General features: G+C 40.3%; 2 protein-coding genes across 2 annotated transcripts; one reads left to right on the forward strand and one right to left on the reverse strand.

Annotated features, from left to right (window-relative positions):
• Nucleotide 1: 1 nt before the first annotated feature.
• On the forward strand, nucleotides 2–7,599 carry tmlhe (trimethyllysine hydroxylase, epsilon). The gene is made up of 8 exons (XM_040149636.1): nucleotides 2–1,282; nucleotides 2,141–2,311; nucleotides 2,425–2,601; nucleotides 5,301–5,580; nucleotides 5,749–5,868; nucleotides 6,190–6,426; nucleotides 6,883–7,021; nucleotides 7,215–7,599. Exons 2-8 carry the CDS (start codon nucleotides 2,155–2,157, stop codon nucleotides 7,344–7,346), a joined length of 1,242 nt encoding a protein of 413 aa, XP_040005570.1. The 5' UTR covers nucleotides 2–1,282; nucleotides 2,141–2,154; the 3' UTR covers nucleotides 7,347–7,599.
• A 1,772-nt stretch (nucleotides 7,600–9,371) lies between these two features.
• LOC120802743 (V-set and immunoglobulin domain-containing protein 1-like) lies at nucleotides 9,372–15,665 on the reverse strand. The gene is made up of 7 exons (XM_040150851.1): nucleotides 15,558–15,665; nucleotides 15,289–15,449; nucleotides 13,889–14,096; nucleotides 10,889–11,044; nucleotides 10,684–10,800; nucleotides 10,420–10,564; nucleotides 9,372–10,330 (listed from the first exon to the last, which is right to left on the reverse strand). Exons 1-7 carry the CDS (start codon nucleotides 15,598–15,600, stop codon nucleotides 10,234–10,236), a joined length of 927 nt encoding a protein of 308 aa, XP_040006785.1. The 5' UTR covers nucleotides 15,601–15,665; the 3' UTR covers nucleotides 9,372–10,233.
• Nucleotides 15,666–17,862: the final 2,197 nt, after the last annotated feature.

The following is a 17,862-nucleotide window of genomic DNA, read 5'->3' on the forward strand; positions in this document are numbered from 1 at the left end:
GTATACTGCTCGGATGCTCTGTCGGGTTTTTATGTACGATGTGCGATCTTTTATTGAACATCGTGGGCCGTTTTGGGGAGCCCTCGTGCGCGGCAGGGCCGAGGCTGTACTGCGCCACCGGCTGAGCCCCGTCGATCTTCATTGCGAAGCCCACCACCGCCGAAACAGCCTGGTAATCGGGGGGAGAAGGGAAGAGGTATTCAGCCAGGTCATGAGCGTTGGCGTCCAGATACGCAGAGGGGACTCCAGAGGGAGCCAGCATGCACGTTTGTATCAGCCATCCACCATGTTCCTCGTCAAAAGAGTCAGGGATTCCTCTAGTATATGTATTATAATACACTGATATACTGCTATATGTTAAATCGGTAGCCTTCAGGGAAAAAGAGCAGATTCTGTTTCTCACAGAAAATACCGTGTACTGTATTTATTGAGTAATAATGAATCGCTGGAGTTCCCACTTTAATGTTATAGAACCAAAACAAACAAAAGACAAAAAAAGACAAAAGAAGAAAGACATAAGAAAAAAAAAGAAGAAAAAGGCACAAGTGTCAATAATGAAATGAATGAGGGCTGAATTCCCTTTAGCTGCTATTGCTCACGCTGGCCCACTGCCACACTGTCATGGCTCAGTGGGATGTCATTCGAGCGCACAGCTTAAATGCCCCTTCAAGGCTAATATGGGAAATGTAGTTTAGGATCCAGTGCTTTGAGAGCTCGTCTCCGACCTAAAGTCAAGATATGTGGCCCTCTGCTGCATCCACTTTAACCATTAAATAAATAAATAAATATATCTGCCCCTTGGTGTAATAACGGATCGCCGGAGTTCCCACTTAAATGTTACGGTAACCAAAACAACTCTGTGGTATTCAGTGATGTCCGAGACGTGACTTAAGCCTCGATTACACTCCCTTGCGGACTCGCACAAAGGACGTGTAGCTGTTCTCGCTGTACTACTTTCCAGCCCCGGTTGGAGTCTGCCTGGTGCGGACCGCGCAGTTAGCGGGGGCCACACAACGAACTGGAGGAGACCCCCTCGGATGACGAAACCGATGTCACTCCGACCCTCGCGGACCCCGTCGCTACACGGCTCGAGTCCACCCACAGTGGGGGGGTGAGTCGTGCATGCGCCATTTTTACGCCATTTTACCACAGCCAATTTAGTGGCTTTTTACCACAGCCGAGGAGGACAGGGACCAGCGCCAGAGACCGATGGGAGATGAAGATGAGCGAATTATGAGTAAATTAATTAAAGGAAAATCCCCAAACTCCAGACTGTGAGAAGGTGGTCCACGATTTTATATAATCCAGTACAGTTAGCGACATTTTCTTTCAATTTGGCTAGATTGCATGACTCCAGCATCTGCTTATTCACGCGAAACCTACTTTATTTCGCCTTATAATCTACAACATGCAATGACAGTGGAGCCCGCCAGTGGCTGTCCAGGATGACGGAGCTCACGCGCCGTAGAAGCTTTTACGCTCGCACGCGCACGGCTCCCACCTACGGTTGACGCAGATCCCTCGCATGCCTCGCAGGTGCAGCAAGCATGACGCTAGCCCAAGGGTAGAATGGTAGTATATACAGATGGACGATATGACGGCTCCCCAGCAGTGAAGCCGAAACATTTCCACCGCCCCCCTGGTGGCTGGCTGCAGTAAGGGTCATAGAACCTGCCCCCTCCATGTTGGATTGGACATTGGCCAAACTAAAAAGATCAAAGTACACATCATATACATTTTCCCCAAAAATGGCTTCCGTCCGTTCTTATCACTCTGATGCGTGTTCAATTGTTATTTTTTTCTGAGAAGCTTGGTTTTAAATAGTTATTTGATCCTATAAAAAAAAAGGGTGATGATGATGTTGACAGCTTTTGATTGACTTCCTGTTGATTGACTTCCTGGTTTTATTCTAAACATCCGGGTACTGATTTGCTCAGGACCACCCGACCGATGCCAAAAGTGTGACAGTCCTTACCATTTGGCTCTGGTAAACTTTTACATCCTGAAAGCGACAGACAGGAGCAACTATGCAGTTTTTTTAATGATTAAACATTCTCTGCGTGCTGAGAAACTTTATGAGAATAGCTTGCTCGGAAGATTTGGGCTTTATTCTTTTGAACTCTTTTTGACCAAAAAGCAGCGTTTGTGCCTGGGATGTTTGGTATTTTGGAGAGGAAGCTGCCACCTGCGCTGAGACAGGCTCAGCTGGTGTCAGGCCTCAGAAACACACGGACACCATGGACACACAAGGTGCAGATCCGTGCCTGTGCTGCGACTTCTGCAACTCTTCAGCTACGTGAGGACTGTGTCGGTGAGTTTAATGGCAGTATTTTCACCCAATTTTTGCGTGCGTGTGATGCAAACTTTGTATCTTACCCTATCAAAGAAATTGCAGTTATGCAACCATGCATGTCAAATCACCAGTGCTCAATTATGGAGGGACACCGTTGCATTTTAATTACGTTTGGCTGCGGGACCACTGCCGCTCCGCCTCGTCATACAACTCCAACACTAACCAGAGAAACCTGGACACTGGCAGCGTAGACCTCACCATCCGCCCTGACAACACAACAGTGGAAGACGGCCATCTCGTCCTCACATGTAAGTCACTCCCGAGTGCGACCAAAGCTAAAAGTGGAGAGCTGGAAATAAAAGGGTGGGTGGCTGAGCTGGTCTGTTAGACAAAGCATGCCCATAATGCGTTTAAATCCTGGTCAGGTCACAGTCCACTTTCTGCACTATTACTGCCAATAGATCCTTCAAAATAAATGTTATTGTAATGACACAGTTATAAAAGTCATCACAAAAGGCTGGATTTCCAACTGGACAAAGCAGGCAGCTTGGGCCATAGAGACCCCAGGGTCACTGCGTGTCACTCGGGGGGTAATTTGATTCATTGCATTTGTTTAGGAATGATCACATTATCAGCTAAAGTGGATCTTGAAGTATTGCATGATATTGTGGTCTTATGTAAACATCTGCATTCAAGACTGTATTATAGTTTATTTTCTGCTGATGTGGTGCATATTCTTAAATAATTTGTGCTTAATCAAATTGCCCCAAACTATGTGACACATAGAAAACGTAGGGCCAGTTAGTACAGTTGATGTCTGAGTCTGCAATGTTATATATATTCTGCTGTGTGCGCTTTATTTGGCAAACACACTCTCACATTTTAAGAATTCTGGCCATGCATTTATTTCATGGCATAGAATGCATTATTCTGCATGTTACTACTAAACTTACGTTATACTGCATAGCACCTCTGACAGGAGTTGACAGGGACATCACAGAAAGTTATGTTTGGCTGGAGCAAAGAACCTTTAAGTTCAAGGCTGAAATGCAGTTGCTGAGAAATACAAGCATTTACAACATGTAACCTGAGGTCAGATTCAATAATTTACTTAAAGTGAACCAATAATTTTCACATAGGAATTGTTTCTAGGATACATATCTCAGTTATCTCAGATGTCTGTTTTTACAACAAACTAAGATGTAATTAATTTGAGCTAAACTAATTTTTAGCATTCACTTCCATTCAGCAAATTCACACAACAAACAAGATGGAGAATATAGCTGTGAATGACTCAAACATTTTACATTTTAGTGGAAACATTTTATACAAATGTTCTGCTGTTGTAATACAGGTGAGGAGAGCTGCAGGGTTCTAGTTTCACTTGATAAGATCTCCTGCACAGGGCACAGCACAACACCTCAACCTCCTCTTAATCACCCAGATGGAGCAGACCTCCAAGCCCCTGAGCAGCCCCGGCAGACAGTTGAACGAGTTTAACCAGCACAAAGCCCCAACTAGCTAGAGCCATCCCTTATTCTGTCTCCACTAGCAGCCTGCTCCTGCACGCAAAGGCAGAAAAGCCATGTGGGATTTAGTTGCCTCTTTTTTGAGTAAGAGGAATAAATGGTCCCACAGCAGCCAGGTGTGGAAAAGAAAACAGGTGTTACAGTGTCCCTTGGGAGTGAAATACATATGCACTCCAATCACCCCCCCCACACTTCTCCTGCCTGGTTAACCTACAGTTTTAATCTCTGTGACCCTTCAACTCATCAAGGGTCAGTTCTGACATGAGATATGGTAGTATAGTGCTGGAGAATTCGGTTATTAAAATGAGGAGCAAAACATGAACAGGAATATACCATCACCACAAGCTTTTAATACCATATCAGCCCATTCTGAGTCTGGCAGCTTGTGTCTGTGCTTCTTCTCTATGGGCAGCGGTCCGGTTTATATGCTACTTAGAGCTGTCCTAAAGACTGACTGATACCTCCCTGTGGGCTACTGGACTCCATTAGTTCTTGCGCAAAGGATGGATTGTCACAATGTTTTTATGTATGCAGGAGTGGCACTCTGTCTTACATGAACTGACAAATGGGGACCGGTCGGCTCTAAGACAGTTGATGAAGCACATGCTCCTGCAGACATGCTGGCAGTTGTTCCTCTCCCTGTTAGCGGCACCTATTCGAGGTCAGCTGAGTCTGAGATTGGATTTTCTGTCCTTGAGTATTGGCCCTCATAGACTTGGTTTAACAAATGCTCAGTCTTGGTGCTGCAAGGCCCCCAATGATACTCATGCTCCAAGCAGATCTGAGCCCCATGTACTCCATCTTTATATACACTGCTCAAAAAAATTGAAGGAACACTTTGAAAACACATCAGATTTCAATGGGAAAAAAATCATGCTTGATATCTATACCCATATGGCCTGGGTAATGTGTTAGGAACGAAAGGATGCCACATCGTTTAGTGGAAATGAAAATGATCAACCTACAGAGGGCTGAATTCCAAGACACCCCGAATATCAAAATGAAAAAATTATGCAGCAGGCTAGTCCATTTTGCTGAAATTCCATTGCAGCAACTCAAAATTGTACATGTACTGTGTATTGCCCACATGTGCTTGTATGCATGCCTGACAACGTTGGGGCAACGTGTTCTATGGCAAAACTGAGCTTTGAGCTCCTGGTCCCTTGGGCCCATGGTGGTCTGGGCTGCTAGGGCAGTTGCCTGCTTTTCCCAGTTGTTAATCCAGTCTTGCTTGGTAATCTTTTCAGTAATAACTATTTTAGATGTGGTTTGCTAATATTGAACAACAAATATACAAATAAAGGTTTCATTTTGACAGTATACTGTACTTTGACTCACACACTGTGATGCCCCCCAAGTATGCTTTAACCTTTCATAAAAAACTAATTAAGATCAGTGAAAATCAGGTTAAGCGTAGTTTTAAATGCACTTTCCATTAATTGTAGCTAGTAACAATATTTTCCATGTCTGTATCTCAGGGCCCGATGGTCATGTGTCAAGGTACAGCCTTAGCTGGCTAGCCGAGAACAGCTATGAAAGAAAGAAGCAGAGCACCGTCCAGCCACGGATCCTTTGGAATTCAGACATCTATAAGAATGCAAATATACCATCAGCCAAATGGGACACGTTTATGAGCTGTGATGATGAATTGAAGAAGTTTCTTCAGAGCTATCTTCTGTACGGGATCGCGTTTGTAGACGATGTCCCAGCTACAGTGGAGGCCACAGAGGCAGTTAGCCAGAGGGTCAGTCTTATGAGGTAGTAAGTGCTTCTTTGAGCAGAACTCTTTCTCCTACAAAAGACATTCTCATACAGCTATTCTGCATTAGCAATTTGCATTCAATCGCAACATTCACATGCAATGCAGCAGATGTTCAGCCTTGGCCACTATTCCCAATCCAATTTTGTTTTGTGTGTGTTACCCAGGGAGACCACATATGGAAGAATGTGGTGCTTTACTTCAGATTTTTCCAGAGGAGACACGGCCTACAGCCAGCTGGCCCTGGATCGTCACACTGACACCTCATACTTTCAGGAACCATGCGGGTTAGTGCAGGAGGGGTGGACTGATATGGTTTTTCAAAACAGCCCCAATACAATGGAAGTGAAAGGAATTTTGTTTGTGAAGCACTGAAAAAGTAACATTTGAAAAACTCTGAAATATGAAACTCTGAATAATCGGCAGCCTTCAGTGTCAACAATTTTCTTTATACTGAGCAGTTTCAATTTGGTATAACCTAAATTAAACCCATGAAACATGTTTTTTATAGATTTTCTAACAAACCTTGCACTAGCTTTAAAAAACAGTTTATTGATTTAATCACACAGTTTTTTTTCTTTTCTTGATACCACTGATTGTTTTTGCAGAATACAGGTTTTCCACTGCCTAAAGCATGAGGGACTCGGGGGAAGGACATTACTCGTGGATGGGTTCTATGCTGCAGAAAAATTACGCCAACAGTCACCTGAAAACTTTGAGCTGCTTGGCCGTGTGCCCATCAGGCACGAGTACATTGAAAAGACTGACAACCACCAAAACCACATGACTGGCATCGGCCCTGTGCTTAACGTCTATCCTTGGAACAAGGAAGTTTACCTGATCCGGTGGGTCTGTGCTTAAATTTGATGTCATTATACTCATGTTTGTGCAGTAGTGAATCATCAGACATTGTGTTACATATTCAGTGTTCGTCTTCATATCCCATCTGATTAGCTTCAATGTTAGATAAAAAATGCTTTTACTTTTTGCTCTATTTTCATTCACTGCATCATTTCTCCTATCCATAGTTTCATGCACATTTGTAGCAGTTGTATTTCACCATGATATATTGTATTTTTTGCCTTTCAGGATTTCGTGTTCTTGGCCATGAATAAAATTGTCTTTATTAAAAGTTGGCTGAGAAACCTTTTAGTTACTCAATAGTTCGAATAGTTACTCCACTGTTATTATTCTTTTATATGTTTTTTTAAAAGGAATATTTTATAGTTTTAAGGATATTGTGAAATGTTTTAAACTTCAAATCAACAAAAAAGCTTTTCTTTTTTCCTTTTTTTCAACAGATACAACAACTATGACCGATCAGTGATAAACACAGTGCCCCATGACATTGTTCAGCGATGGTATGTGGCACATCGAAAGTTGACAACAGAACTAAGGCGGCCAGAGAACGAGCTATGGGTGAAACTGACCCCAGGGAAAGTAAGAAAGTTACGCTTATTAAAGGGCGTGCCACTAAATCTTTGTGTTAAGAAATGCCCAGTCCAGAAAACAATTCTGTCAGTCTCAACCAATAAATTTACATTTTTATGATTATGGAAAGTGAACAGAAAGATAGAATTGCAAGTGTAACTCAATGTAATCTAAGGATTATACCCTCTCTTTTCTTAATTAGGTGATTTTCATAGACAACTGGCGTGTCATGCATGGGAGGGAGTCATTCACTGGCTTGAGGCAACTCTGTGGATGTTATCTGACCAGAGACGACATCCTCAGCACTGCACGCTGCTTCGGTCTGCAGGCCTGATCCTGAGCATGAAGGTTGCTTCACCCTTGTGCCTTATTAGTTAGCCTGTAAGGTTTTATTATTAGGTTCCCAATCATTTAGACTGAAAGTGTTCTTCAATCAGAACATTCAAACAGTCTCAACCCTGTAACATATTGTATTTCACTCATCCTTGTTCATTACTTTGTAATTTACGATTTTGTAATTGATGTTTGTTGTTTTAGTATCACTTTACAGTTTTATGTACAGTTAGAGAGTATGAATGTCTCCTGAATTACACCTGAAACAATTAAATCTATAAATCTTTAAATGGCTTGCTATTGTTGAGCACATACAAACATACGGTATGATCACATGAAATGACATAATGGAGAACGGGATTGCACAAAATACGTACTTGATGATGGGGCCAGATGAAATGTTAAGGGATCAACACAGTTGTTCCAATTCATCCTGAAGGTCACATGAATGTCCCTATAAAATTTCAAGGTAACCCATCCAGTAGTTGTTAAGATATCTCAGACTGGACCAAAGTGGCGGACCAACCAACAGGCAGACATTGCTGGTGAAAATAATGAGTAACATTGCAGTTTTATGACAGATAGCTGCACCAAAGTCCAAAAAGTGCAAGTGACACTAGGGTTCATGTGTTTTATAGTAGTAAGGAGTGGGCATACACTATCACCTGCCTGCAGATATGATATAATCATTAGATGAGACTTTGTTTGCAAATTCATCCATGTATCTTTTAATTGGCAGACTAAAAATTCACTTCAAATTGTGAGAATACTTACAGCTAGTCTGCAAAGGAACAAAGAAACCACTTTGTTTAGATTTAGATAGAATTAGTTTTGGAAATGTCACCTATTTACTCATTTACACACAATTAATTATTCTTTGACTTACAATTATTTGACGCATATACCTTTTCAGAATTTCTGCATGTTTCCACATCTTCATGGTAAAACCATCACTGAAGCTTGAGCCCAGCCATGTTCATAATTACAAAAATAACGTGCTTAAAAAACTCCTCGGATTGTCAAATACACTGAATTCTTGCTTGTTGCTCCCACTGTGTAAGTGTGAAACTCTCCCTAAATTCTACCAAACAAAGTGGAACTTGTGTATGACTAATTAAAATTAAGGTGCTGTAAGTAAACTCACCATTTGGCTCCATAAAGATGTCAGGCAGCAGTTACAGGAAGCACATTGCAGGTCTTTTTGCTGCCTTCGCACTTGCCAAATAATCTTAAATTTGTGGATACTAGCTTAACATCAGCAGAGGGTAGCCTGGTTGATTTGGATTAAATTTATGGATTTGGTTGTGCCACAGAAAGAGCTGTTGCTTTTACTAAGGGCGACATAAACAAGGTTGGCACGACTCTGTAGTATAAAATGTCCATAATTCATCTGCAGCTGTAAATATAGTTTGTGATCAAATCAATGAGCCAATGATTTCTTGCTCTGAAGACTATACATGTGCATGGGCGCTTGTTCTTGACATGTTAAAAGTTAGGATCTCTTAGCTAGTTGAGAGGTTAGCCCTTACGTTGAAGGAGAATCTGTGGAAAAAGAGAATCTGATGTCAAGGTCAGAACTTAGATCTTGTTTTCAGGTCATACAGATGTCCGCTAGGTTCTCCTACGCTGAGAAGTTGCCCAGAACCAAGGAGATTAAGATAGAGAATTCAAACCTGACGGCAAGGTAGTGTTACTGGTGCTACATGTGTGAAAATAATGGTTACACATCATCAATCATAAGTATACTGGACTCTACTGGGCAGCCCTGGTTTTCTTTTTCTATTTAAGGAAACACACTGCGTAGCCTTAAATAGAACTTAAAGTCATCTGACCCCTCACAGTCCTCAGAAAGGAAGCCACTGAAACCCATCTCCTCAGAGATCTCAGGGACACTATCCTGACTGTATGACTGAGTTACAGTGTGAGGCTCCAGTGTAAAAATGCTGCCCCCTAGATGATACTTGATGTTGTCAATCACGGTCACCTTGGAAGAGTTACATGACACAGTCACTCAGAAAGCATAATATTTCATTTAATGAGGACCTGTGAATGCTAATACACAAAGTAGTCACACTTCATCCACAGTTGCTTGACAATTTGTATTACCAAAGACCAATTAAAGACTAATCTGGGAGGCCATTCATCCTTCCCTTGAGGAATTATTTAAAAAAAAAAAAGTGTTATATTGTGGTTCTAATTTAAGATATTTTATCAATTGAAAGACTGTATTTGAATGTATGCTTTTATCATTGGGTTCATCCCAATAATGTGTTACTATATCAAAAAAAAAGATAATCATAAAAGATAAAAAAAAATATATAATGATTTTTTTGCACATATTAGTATAATTGCAGTCATTTGGTGGACAGCAGTGATCAACTAATGATAGTGATCCTTTGCATTAGAAGCGTTACTAAACCAATTTATGTAGTAATTCATGAAACAAATTCAAATATTGGGTACTATGTAATATAGCCTACTGTATATCTAAAAATGAAGGCATCATCTACACACATTGATTGTCGCGCTACGAAAATGGTAAAACAAGTAAAAGGACAAGAAACATGCTGTAAAAAAATTTTTTTTTTTTTTTTTTGGCCTACGCCATGTTGTGTCTGTAGACTTACATGAGGAAGATTTTCATCCACACTCCAACAAAGGTTTGAGTAAAAAACAAAAAAAAAAACAATTTGGCAAACGGAAACAAAAGCTGTAAAAGACTTAAGAATTTATGCTAAGTATACAAAATGCAACAACAAACACGACCATGAGTTTCATCATAATGATTCAATCTGAGAATGACGTATGTTAAGGACTGGCCATCCTGGCCATCCTGTCATTCAGATTAGCGACGTTGCTCCAGTTGTTTTCAACAGGCCCTTTGTTTTTTAGGCTTGTGGCTCATCTGCCTCAGCATGGAGGTGGCCAGCTGTGGCTGCCACGGGAACCCTGTCTGTGGTTTCCTGGGCCTGGTGAGAGCTCCTCCTAGTGGCCAGAGAGAGAGAGTTGATGTCACACCCTTAAATTACAAATCCCACGATGAAATCAGCAACATCGGGAACCGAAAATCTTACTTCATCTCGTTGTCCTCCGATGCTTTCACTACTTTGTATTTGTTCCGCTTCACAGTGTGAGCGATGAACCACACCACCAGGATGATTAGGACACACCCGAGCAATGCGCCGATCACAGCACCAGCAATCACTCCATCTGCTGCTTCTGTACAAGAAGTACACAAGTATAAAAGTTTTCTCTCTTTTTTTTGTATTTCTGTTGATGTACAGTTTTTGATGTACAGTTATTCTCAAAAATAAAAAAAATCCAAAATGTTATCATACCAGGACTCAGCTCTATAGTGCAGGTTGAAAAGCCCACTGCATTTGTAGCATTGCACTGGTATTCTCCAAACTCAAACTGGGATATGTTTCTGATTTCCAATTTTCCAGTTGCAGTTGCTGAGGAAACCAGAGCACGTACGTTGAGGAATGGATGAATGTGCTAATATTTACAAGTATATCACAAATACACTCATACAGTACTCACTTTTTCCCAGTACAGGCCTCCTGGTCTTGGTCTGGTCCAGTCTGGTCCAGTTGTATGTAGGGGTCGGGCTTCCACGCTCACTGTGGCAAGTCAGAGTGACCAGGTGGCCCGATTCGACATCTCCGTGGACACTGCAATACGGAGTAGACGGCCTCTCTGGCAGACCATGAGGAAGATGCAAGGCTTTCTTAGTTGACTTTATATTTAGTCTTTAAATCTACTTGACATTATTATGAGGCACATGCTCAATCAGTGGACATCATTGATAGTTTTCATACCATTTCAGCAAGAGCTTCGGACTGAATTCATCCGCTTTCCTGAGAGGTTTGGTCATAAAATCTGTACCAGACTGATATGAGTTGGATTTATATTTTAAACACTATGCTGTACAAATATGATAATTATAAAATACCAGTATTCATCAGCTTTATATATATATATATATATATATATATATATATATATATGCTATTTTGATATAGCTTGAGCCATGACAATATGTGATGAGCCTTCTTTGGAACAGATTATGTATTACACATTTTTTTCATTGGTCAGTCAATCACTAACCACTACATATACTTTAAGACATTGGTGGAATAAGTAATCCTTTACTTAAATGTGCTAAAAGTGTCAAAAGTAAAGAAAAATGCCTGACTGACATTATGACACTGATGTATTTATACTGTACAGTATATGTATCAGTGTGTAAGTGGGATTTTACTGTTGTAGCTTCTTTTTTTTGTGTGTGTTGGATGTTGGACCTCAAACAGTCATTTAAATAAAACCACTTGAGAATTTTAAAGGGAAAATCCTTCGTTAGTGAAACTACTAACAACTCAGTCATCTGAGAGGGTCGCAAGTCAAAATGTATTTTATAAGCCTGTCACGTGTAAAGTCTTAATCTAAAAGTAGCTAGTAACTCTAGCCCTCAAATAAATGTAGTGGAGTAAAAACAACAATGTTTCTTTCTGAAAATACAAAAATACAGTACTTATATAAATGTACCTTGTTACTTTCCACCACTGCTTTAAGACTGGCTTATGCTCTCCTGCATATTGATCACAACCAAGCAGTTTCTGCCAAGCAGTTTGCTGCCAGCTGATCCTTATTTCTGTTTATTTCTCAGTACAGTGTCTATATCACAGCGATTCTTTTAGACAGCACCCACATTTTGTCCCTTTGACACGGCTCAGTAGCACACCCGGACTAGCAGTAATAACGACTGAAGACATTTGCTATAATGAAAGATATTTCACTAGATACTTTACACTCTATGCTTTTTCTACCATGATACTTTGTTTATTCAAAGCAGGTTATAAAAGTCATATCAAACCAAAATAAGCCATGCAGGTAATCTGTGTGTCTTGTAACAAAGACAATTTGCAGATTTGAGTTTGTGGCAATGGAAAGTTCTTGCTTATTATTAAACAAATATGACGTCACATGTCTTTCCATTAGTCATCATGGGGCAGGTACTGTGCTGAGAGTGGCCTTACTCTCTGTTCCTGAGTTGAGACTAAATCCTCACTATATACATGTATTTCTTAGTGTCTGCGTACTGATCACCAGACTTTCAGTGTACTGATTGGACAGCTGTGCTAAAACGTCTTATAAATGACATAACTTCATATTTGATATCTATCGTGTTTTCACATTACAACGGTATTAATTGGGAAAATGCAACATACTGCAGGGCGTAAAGCTTGCACACTTATTTGTAATTTATGACGGACTGCTCACTCTCGTTCAAATATTACCAAAATTCTATGGAACAGTTGGCGAGGGTGAAAATGATCTTTGATTAAATGGTAGTCAGCATGAGAACAGACATACATATTCATACAGCACTTAAGTATGCATCACATCCAGTGTGTAGAAACTGCCTTGCAAACATTTTCATAAAGACCGAGGTTCTGAAACACAAGACGTGTGGTTGGTGTGAAGCAGTTGCTGATACATATTCTGCATGGAGCACAAGGATGCAGTCACAGTCCTGCTATAATTTCCAACACTGACAATGAGGAGACTGCTACGGTAACCATGGAAACTAGTGATGATACTGAGGCCTGCAAGGTTGTCCTGGTAACTCAGTGAATGAGAGGATTCAAACTGAATGTAATTCCTGATTCACACTGTTCAGGGCCACTCTTTTGATACATTTGTTAATGTTACTGCACTGATAATAGACACGGTTATCTCAGATGTGGAAAGAGCACTAAACTCCTTCATTGAAATGAAAGTATTCTTACTTCAGTTAAATATTGCCTGCTGTAATTCAGACTGGGATTTTATGTCCTAGGGTGGAAGTGAAAGAGTAGCTCACACAGACATGACTAACCTAACCCTTCTTTTTCATGAAGACTATAGAAAGAGACAAAAAGATAAATGAGTAAGCCAAATACTATGGGATAAAATTAAAATATACAACTTGAAATCGAAAATAAAAATGTAAGTGTATGTTCATTTCTTTCTCATAGACCAGTAAAATATAGCATTCTGAGAAGTGATTCAGAGATCGACAGTGTACTTCGGCTTTCAGGTAGCCACACCCTTACTAGCAGGGGAAAAATGGCCATAGCAGCAGCAGGAGATTCAGATTAGATCGCTTTTTCTTTCCTCTTCTTAAAAGTTGTTTCATAATTAAGACTCCTGCAGGGTCTGAACAATGTGAGCTGCTGTTTGTTTCAAACAAACTACGCCCAGACTACACTAGACCCAGGTCCAGGTCTGAACGCTGGTTTGAACGCACAACTTTAGAGCACCGTGCTGACACAAGAAATCTGCTCCTTCCTTCTATAATGCATGAATTCAACTGCTAAAACTAACAGGTGTGGTCAAGCACAATGGAATCCCCTACACACCTACTGTGCAGCCTGTGTGTGGATGTGTACGGATCATGATTGATTGGCATAAATCAGGTAATACCTTCCTCACTCTTCACTTCCTCCTCACCATTTTGTAATCTGCGTTCTGCGTTAAACTACATTGACAGAAACTCACCAAGAACATTAACAACGATATTGGCCTGAGACTGTCCATCTACATCAGGAAAGTTGTGAACCTCACAAGTGTAGACTCCGGCATCTGATGTTTGCATGTTGCTTATTATTATTGAGGCGTTTCTGGTTGTGGCCACAGAAGAGGGAGGCTGAAGCCTGCCCTTGTAAGGTCTCGGAATGACATCCTCTCCTGACTGATAGTAATAGACCTGAAAGCAAATGGCAACAAATCAGAATATCTGATATAATACAGATGCTTGACATTTGATTTATTTCTCTGTACTGTTCATTTTAGACCATTGCAAAAACATGACAGTCATACAGCTGGTTTGCTTAGGACATCTGACTATTATCATTTGCAGAAATAATGTTGCTCCAATCAACATAATCTATGATTCAGCATCAGCTGACGCTGAATCATTCATCATAATTAAAGTAACATTGATGCAGAGATCAGTGCTTCAATTCATTCAAGTGTAGTCCTATGTTGCTAGATACCAAGTACAACTCTTTAATAGCATTTTCAGTTGTACATAAGTAAGGCAATAGCAGTTAGTTAAATTAGCCTAACCAGAACAGAGATTTTTTTTTCCATTATTAATAAAAAAACTCTTTGAAAAAGAAGTAATACACTTATTCTTGGCTGAGTACATGTTAAATAATAATCAAAAAAGTACAAGGCGTCCACAGGGCCTATACGAAGGATTTTTAGCGTAATTACATCCAGTGGATGGTGCCATTTTGTTCAAAATTTAAATTGACTGTGTGTTAGAGAGTTAGCCACAGTTTCATATCAAAACCAGCCCTTATCTGATTTCTCTTTCATGGGCTTTGTTGTCTCAGGCGAGGCGTATCTCCTGACTGTTAGTGCGGAACAGGGCACAAACACAAGCGTGTTTTTGGGGAGTGTTCAAACTTTGCCATAAATCTGACTTTTCCACGAGCAATTAAAATCTGAATATCCTCCCAAATGTTGAGTTCTCTGATGAGATTCCACCCAGTGTAAATCCAACTTGAGTGTTGCATTTCAATAATTAAAACAACAACATGCCACACTTTGGTAAAGAGCAGGGATTTTGTCCTGTAAATGCAAATTTGAAGTGATCACAAAATGAGTTATGTTTTTATATCGCTCACAGTCTTTTGCAGTCATTAAACAAACACAGCGAGCTACTGGACTTCAACCAAATGTAGAGGAAAAAGGGTTGCTTTTGTGCTCTATAAATTTAATTGGAAATATTCTGATACCCACTTTTTATTAACGAAGAACGTCACTAAACCTGATGCTACAGTAAAGCATCTTTCAACGCCAATTGATATACAGATTTTAGGCACATTTGAGCACATTAGACCTGCCTCACTTGTAGCAAAGCTCTGATCTGAGCAGCAGTGTGTATCTACCTGCTGTGGTGTCAAGGAGGATGATGAAACATAATCCCACTGGATGGTGAGGCTGGTGGTCTCTTGAGTAGTCACAAACATACACTGGAGTAGGACACTTCCACCCACTGTAACATTGATATATTTCTGCGGTGTCCTGACTGTGATCAGTTCAACACATCCTACAAAACAACAGGTGCATCAAGTTTCAGGTAAATTTGATCAAAAGTCAGACATTCTTTACCAAAATCACCATGTAATTCAAGAGGAAAAAGCAGAAATGTAGTTACCTATTATGCTTGTAAGCACCAACAAGCGCAACATAGAGTGCATCTTGACAAAATGTTTGAGTACGCCCGCAGAGCTTCTTATAAACTGAACTTCCTGCAGTTTCCACCACTGACTCTTGCAAGCAGCACCGGAAGAGAGAATAACCAAGGTTACAGTATGCTTGGTAATGGACTGGCCGATACTGTGCACGTTGATAACACAATGTTTGCATATCCATGTTTGCCAGACAGGGTGTGTATATGTATGTATGGTTGTTTTTCAAAAACTGTCGATTTAGCCGTTAATAATTTTGGCTGGGGGCATATGAAAATTAGGTATGATTGAATAAACTCACCTGTTCAAATATGTATACACACACACACACACACAGACACACATATATATATATATACATATGGATAATTGTATACAGTTAGTACAGTTTACATTTTACATTGCAGCAGATTAAGTTACAGGCAGTGCATCCTCGTGTGTGTGTGAGGTTGTTGACTTTATATGGCAGGTTAGGATCACAGTACGTTGTGACATTGATGGTTAATTCATTTTTCAGTACTTTGGCAGCAGTTTCTCTACAGCTCATCACTCCACCTCCATTGTCTTGTATGTCATTCTGGGTCAGGGCTTCTGGCAACAAAATTAATGTAATTTAATCTCACCCTGGCCTTTATCGCTCGCCACAAGGAAGTGTTAGCCAAAGCACTGCAACATGCTGCTTATCACCGGGGAGTTCACTCCCTGGTGCTGCGTACTTAATAAAAGCAGTTTCACCTTTGTCCTTTTCCTTCACACAGCGTAAAGCACAATGCTGACAGGAGAGAGACAGTGAATCACACATGATTAATTGTCTATAATTACCAGTGGCTGACATAAGTGATTAACAATGTGAAAAATGTTGATCAGGGGTGACTGGAGGGGTGAGGGCGGGAGGCAGTGGGTAATGTGAGGAGTGGAAGGAGGCCTGTAGAGCTCATTATCCAGAAGACACTTACGTGATAGGTCAGGAAGTGATGAGATCTCAGTGTCTCAAGACTTTGTCTGAACTAAACAACATGTGCTGGCAGCTGTGGACAGAGCTGTACAGTCAAACAAGAAAGGGGCATACTGCAAATAAATGTAATTGACAGCATGATTCATGAGTAACTGATCAGCATGCAAGACAGAGGAACATTTCTGTGGAATTAAGTTGAGGGAACAAGTGATAAGAGGGGGATGAATGAGGGGGATGCATTTTGTTCGGATTCCATAAAGTCAAGTGGGAAAACCAAAGAGAATGAATAAAATCATGAATAATGCATACATTTAGTTAAATTTCAGAGCTGAGAATGATCTATTCTTTTTATTTTTTATTTATTTTCTGGGATTCTCGCCTTTATTATTGCAGCAGCAGTGGAGAGAGATGGGAAGGGCAGGGGAGAGGGACAGGGGATGACATGCAGCAAATGATCTATTATGACATAGGTTTGTTGTTCATCAGATCAAGAATACATAAATATGCTCCACTGTTACATGGCTCTCTTTCTATTTCCTGATCAGGGCAGTTCACACTTTTGATCTTGAAATAGTATATTGATATATATCTATTTTAGTATCATATTCCAAAAATATATTTAAAAAAAAAGACACTGAACACATGATAGCTTTTCATCCTGTATGTCAGTAAACTCTTTGTGAATGACTGTGAGGTTTCTTTACAAAAATCAGCCATGACATTTTTGTCATTTTGTGTGTTTCCTGTTTATGTGCCACTTTTTGCCAGCTCAAATTAACAGTGCATGAGAATAGCAGAAGACATGGTTTGTCGTATCCAAGTGAAAGAAACCATGTGTATGAAAGTGGAACATGTGAAATTATTTGTAGGACTTTTAATATGTTAGCACTTAGTCTACAGCCATACTAGCGACTCTATGAGGCTGTACTTAGGCACAGTAGAGCTAAATACTAATGCAATGTTACCGACGTTGACACTGTTAACATGCTGATGTCAAGGTGTAACATTTACCATGTTCACCATCTTAGTTTGGTGCGTTAAAATGCTAATATTTGATAATTAGCACTAGAATACAAAGTATGGGAATTTGATCATTAACCAAAGTATTGGAGAAATTGAAACTTTGACCTGATGGTGGTGCTGGATAAAAAGTCAGAGTATCATTAAAGTCAGTAAGATTCATTCTCTGGGCACAGTACATAACTGTTTTCAAATTTAATGACAATCTATGAGATAGTTGTGAAGATATGTCACTAAAACCCAAAAATTCTATCTCATGACATTAATGGAGAAGTCAGGAGATCACCAAAACCATT

Source organism: Xiphias gladius, chromosome 17, assembly GCF_016859285.1.
Source record: "Xiphias gladius isolate SHS-SW01 ecotype Sanya breed wild chromosome 17, ASM1685928v1, whole genome shotgun sequence".
In the NCBI taxonomy this organism is placed as follows: domain Eukaryota; kingdom Metazoa; phylum Chordata; class Actinopteri; order Istiophoriformes; family Xiphiidae; genus Xiphias; species Xiphias gladius.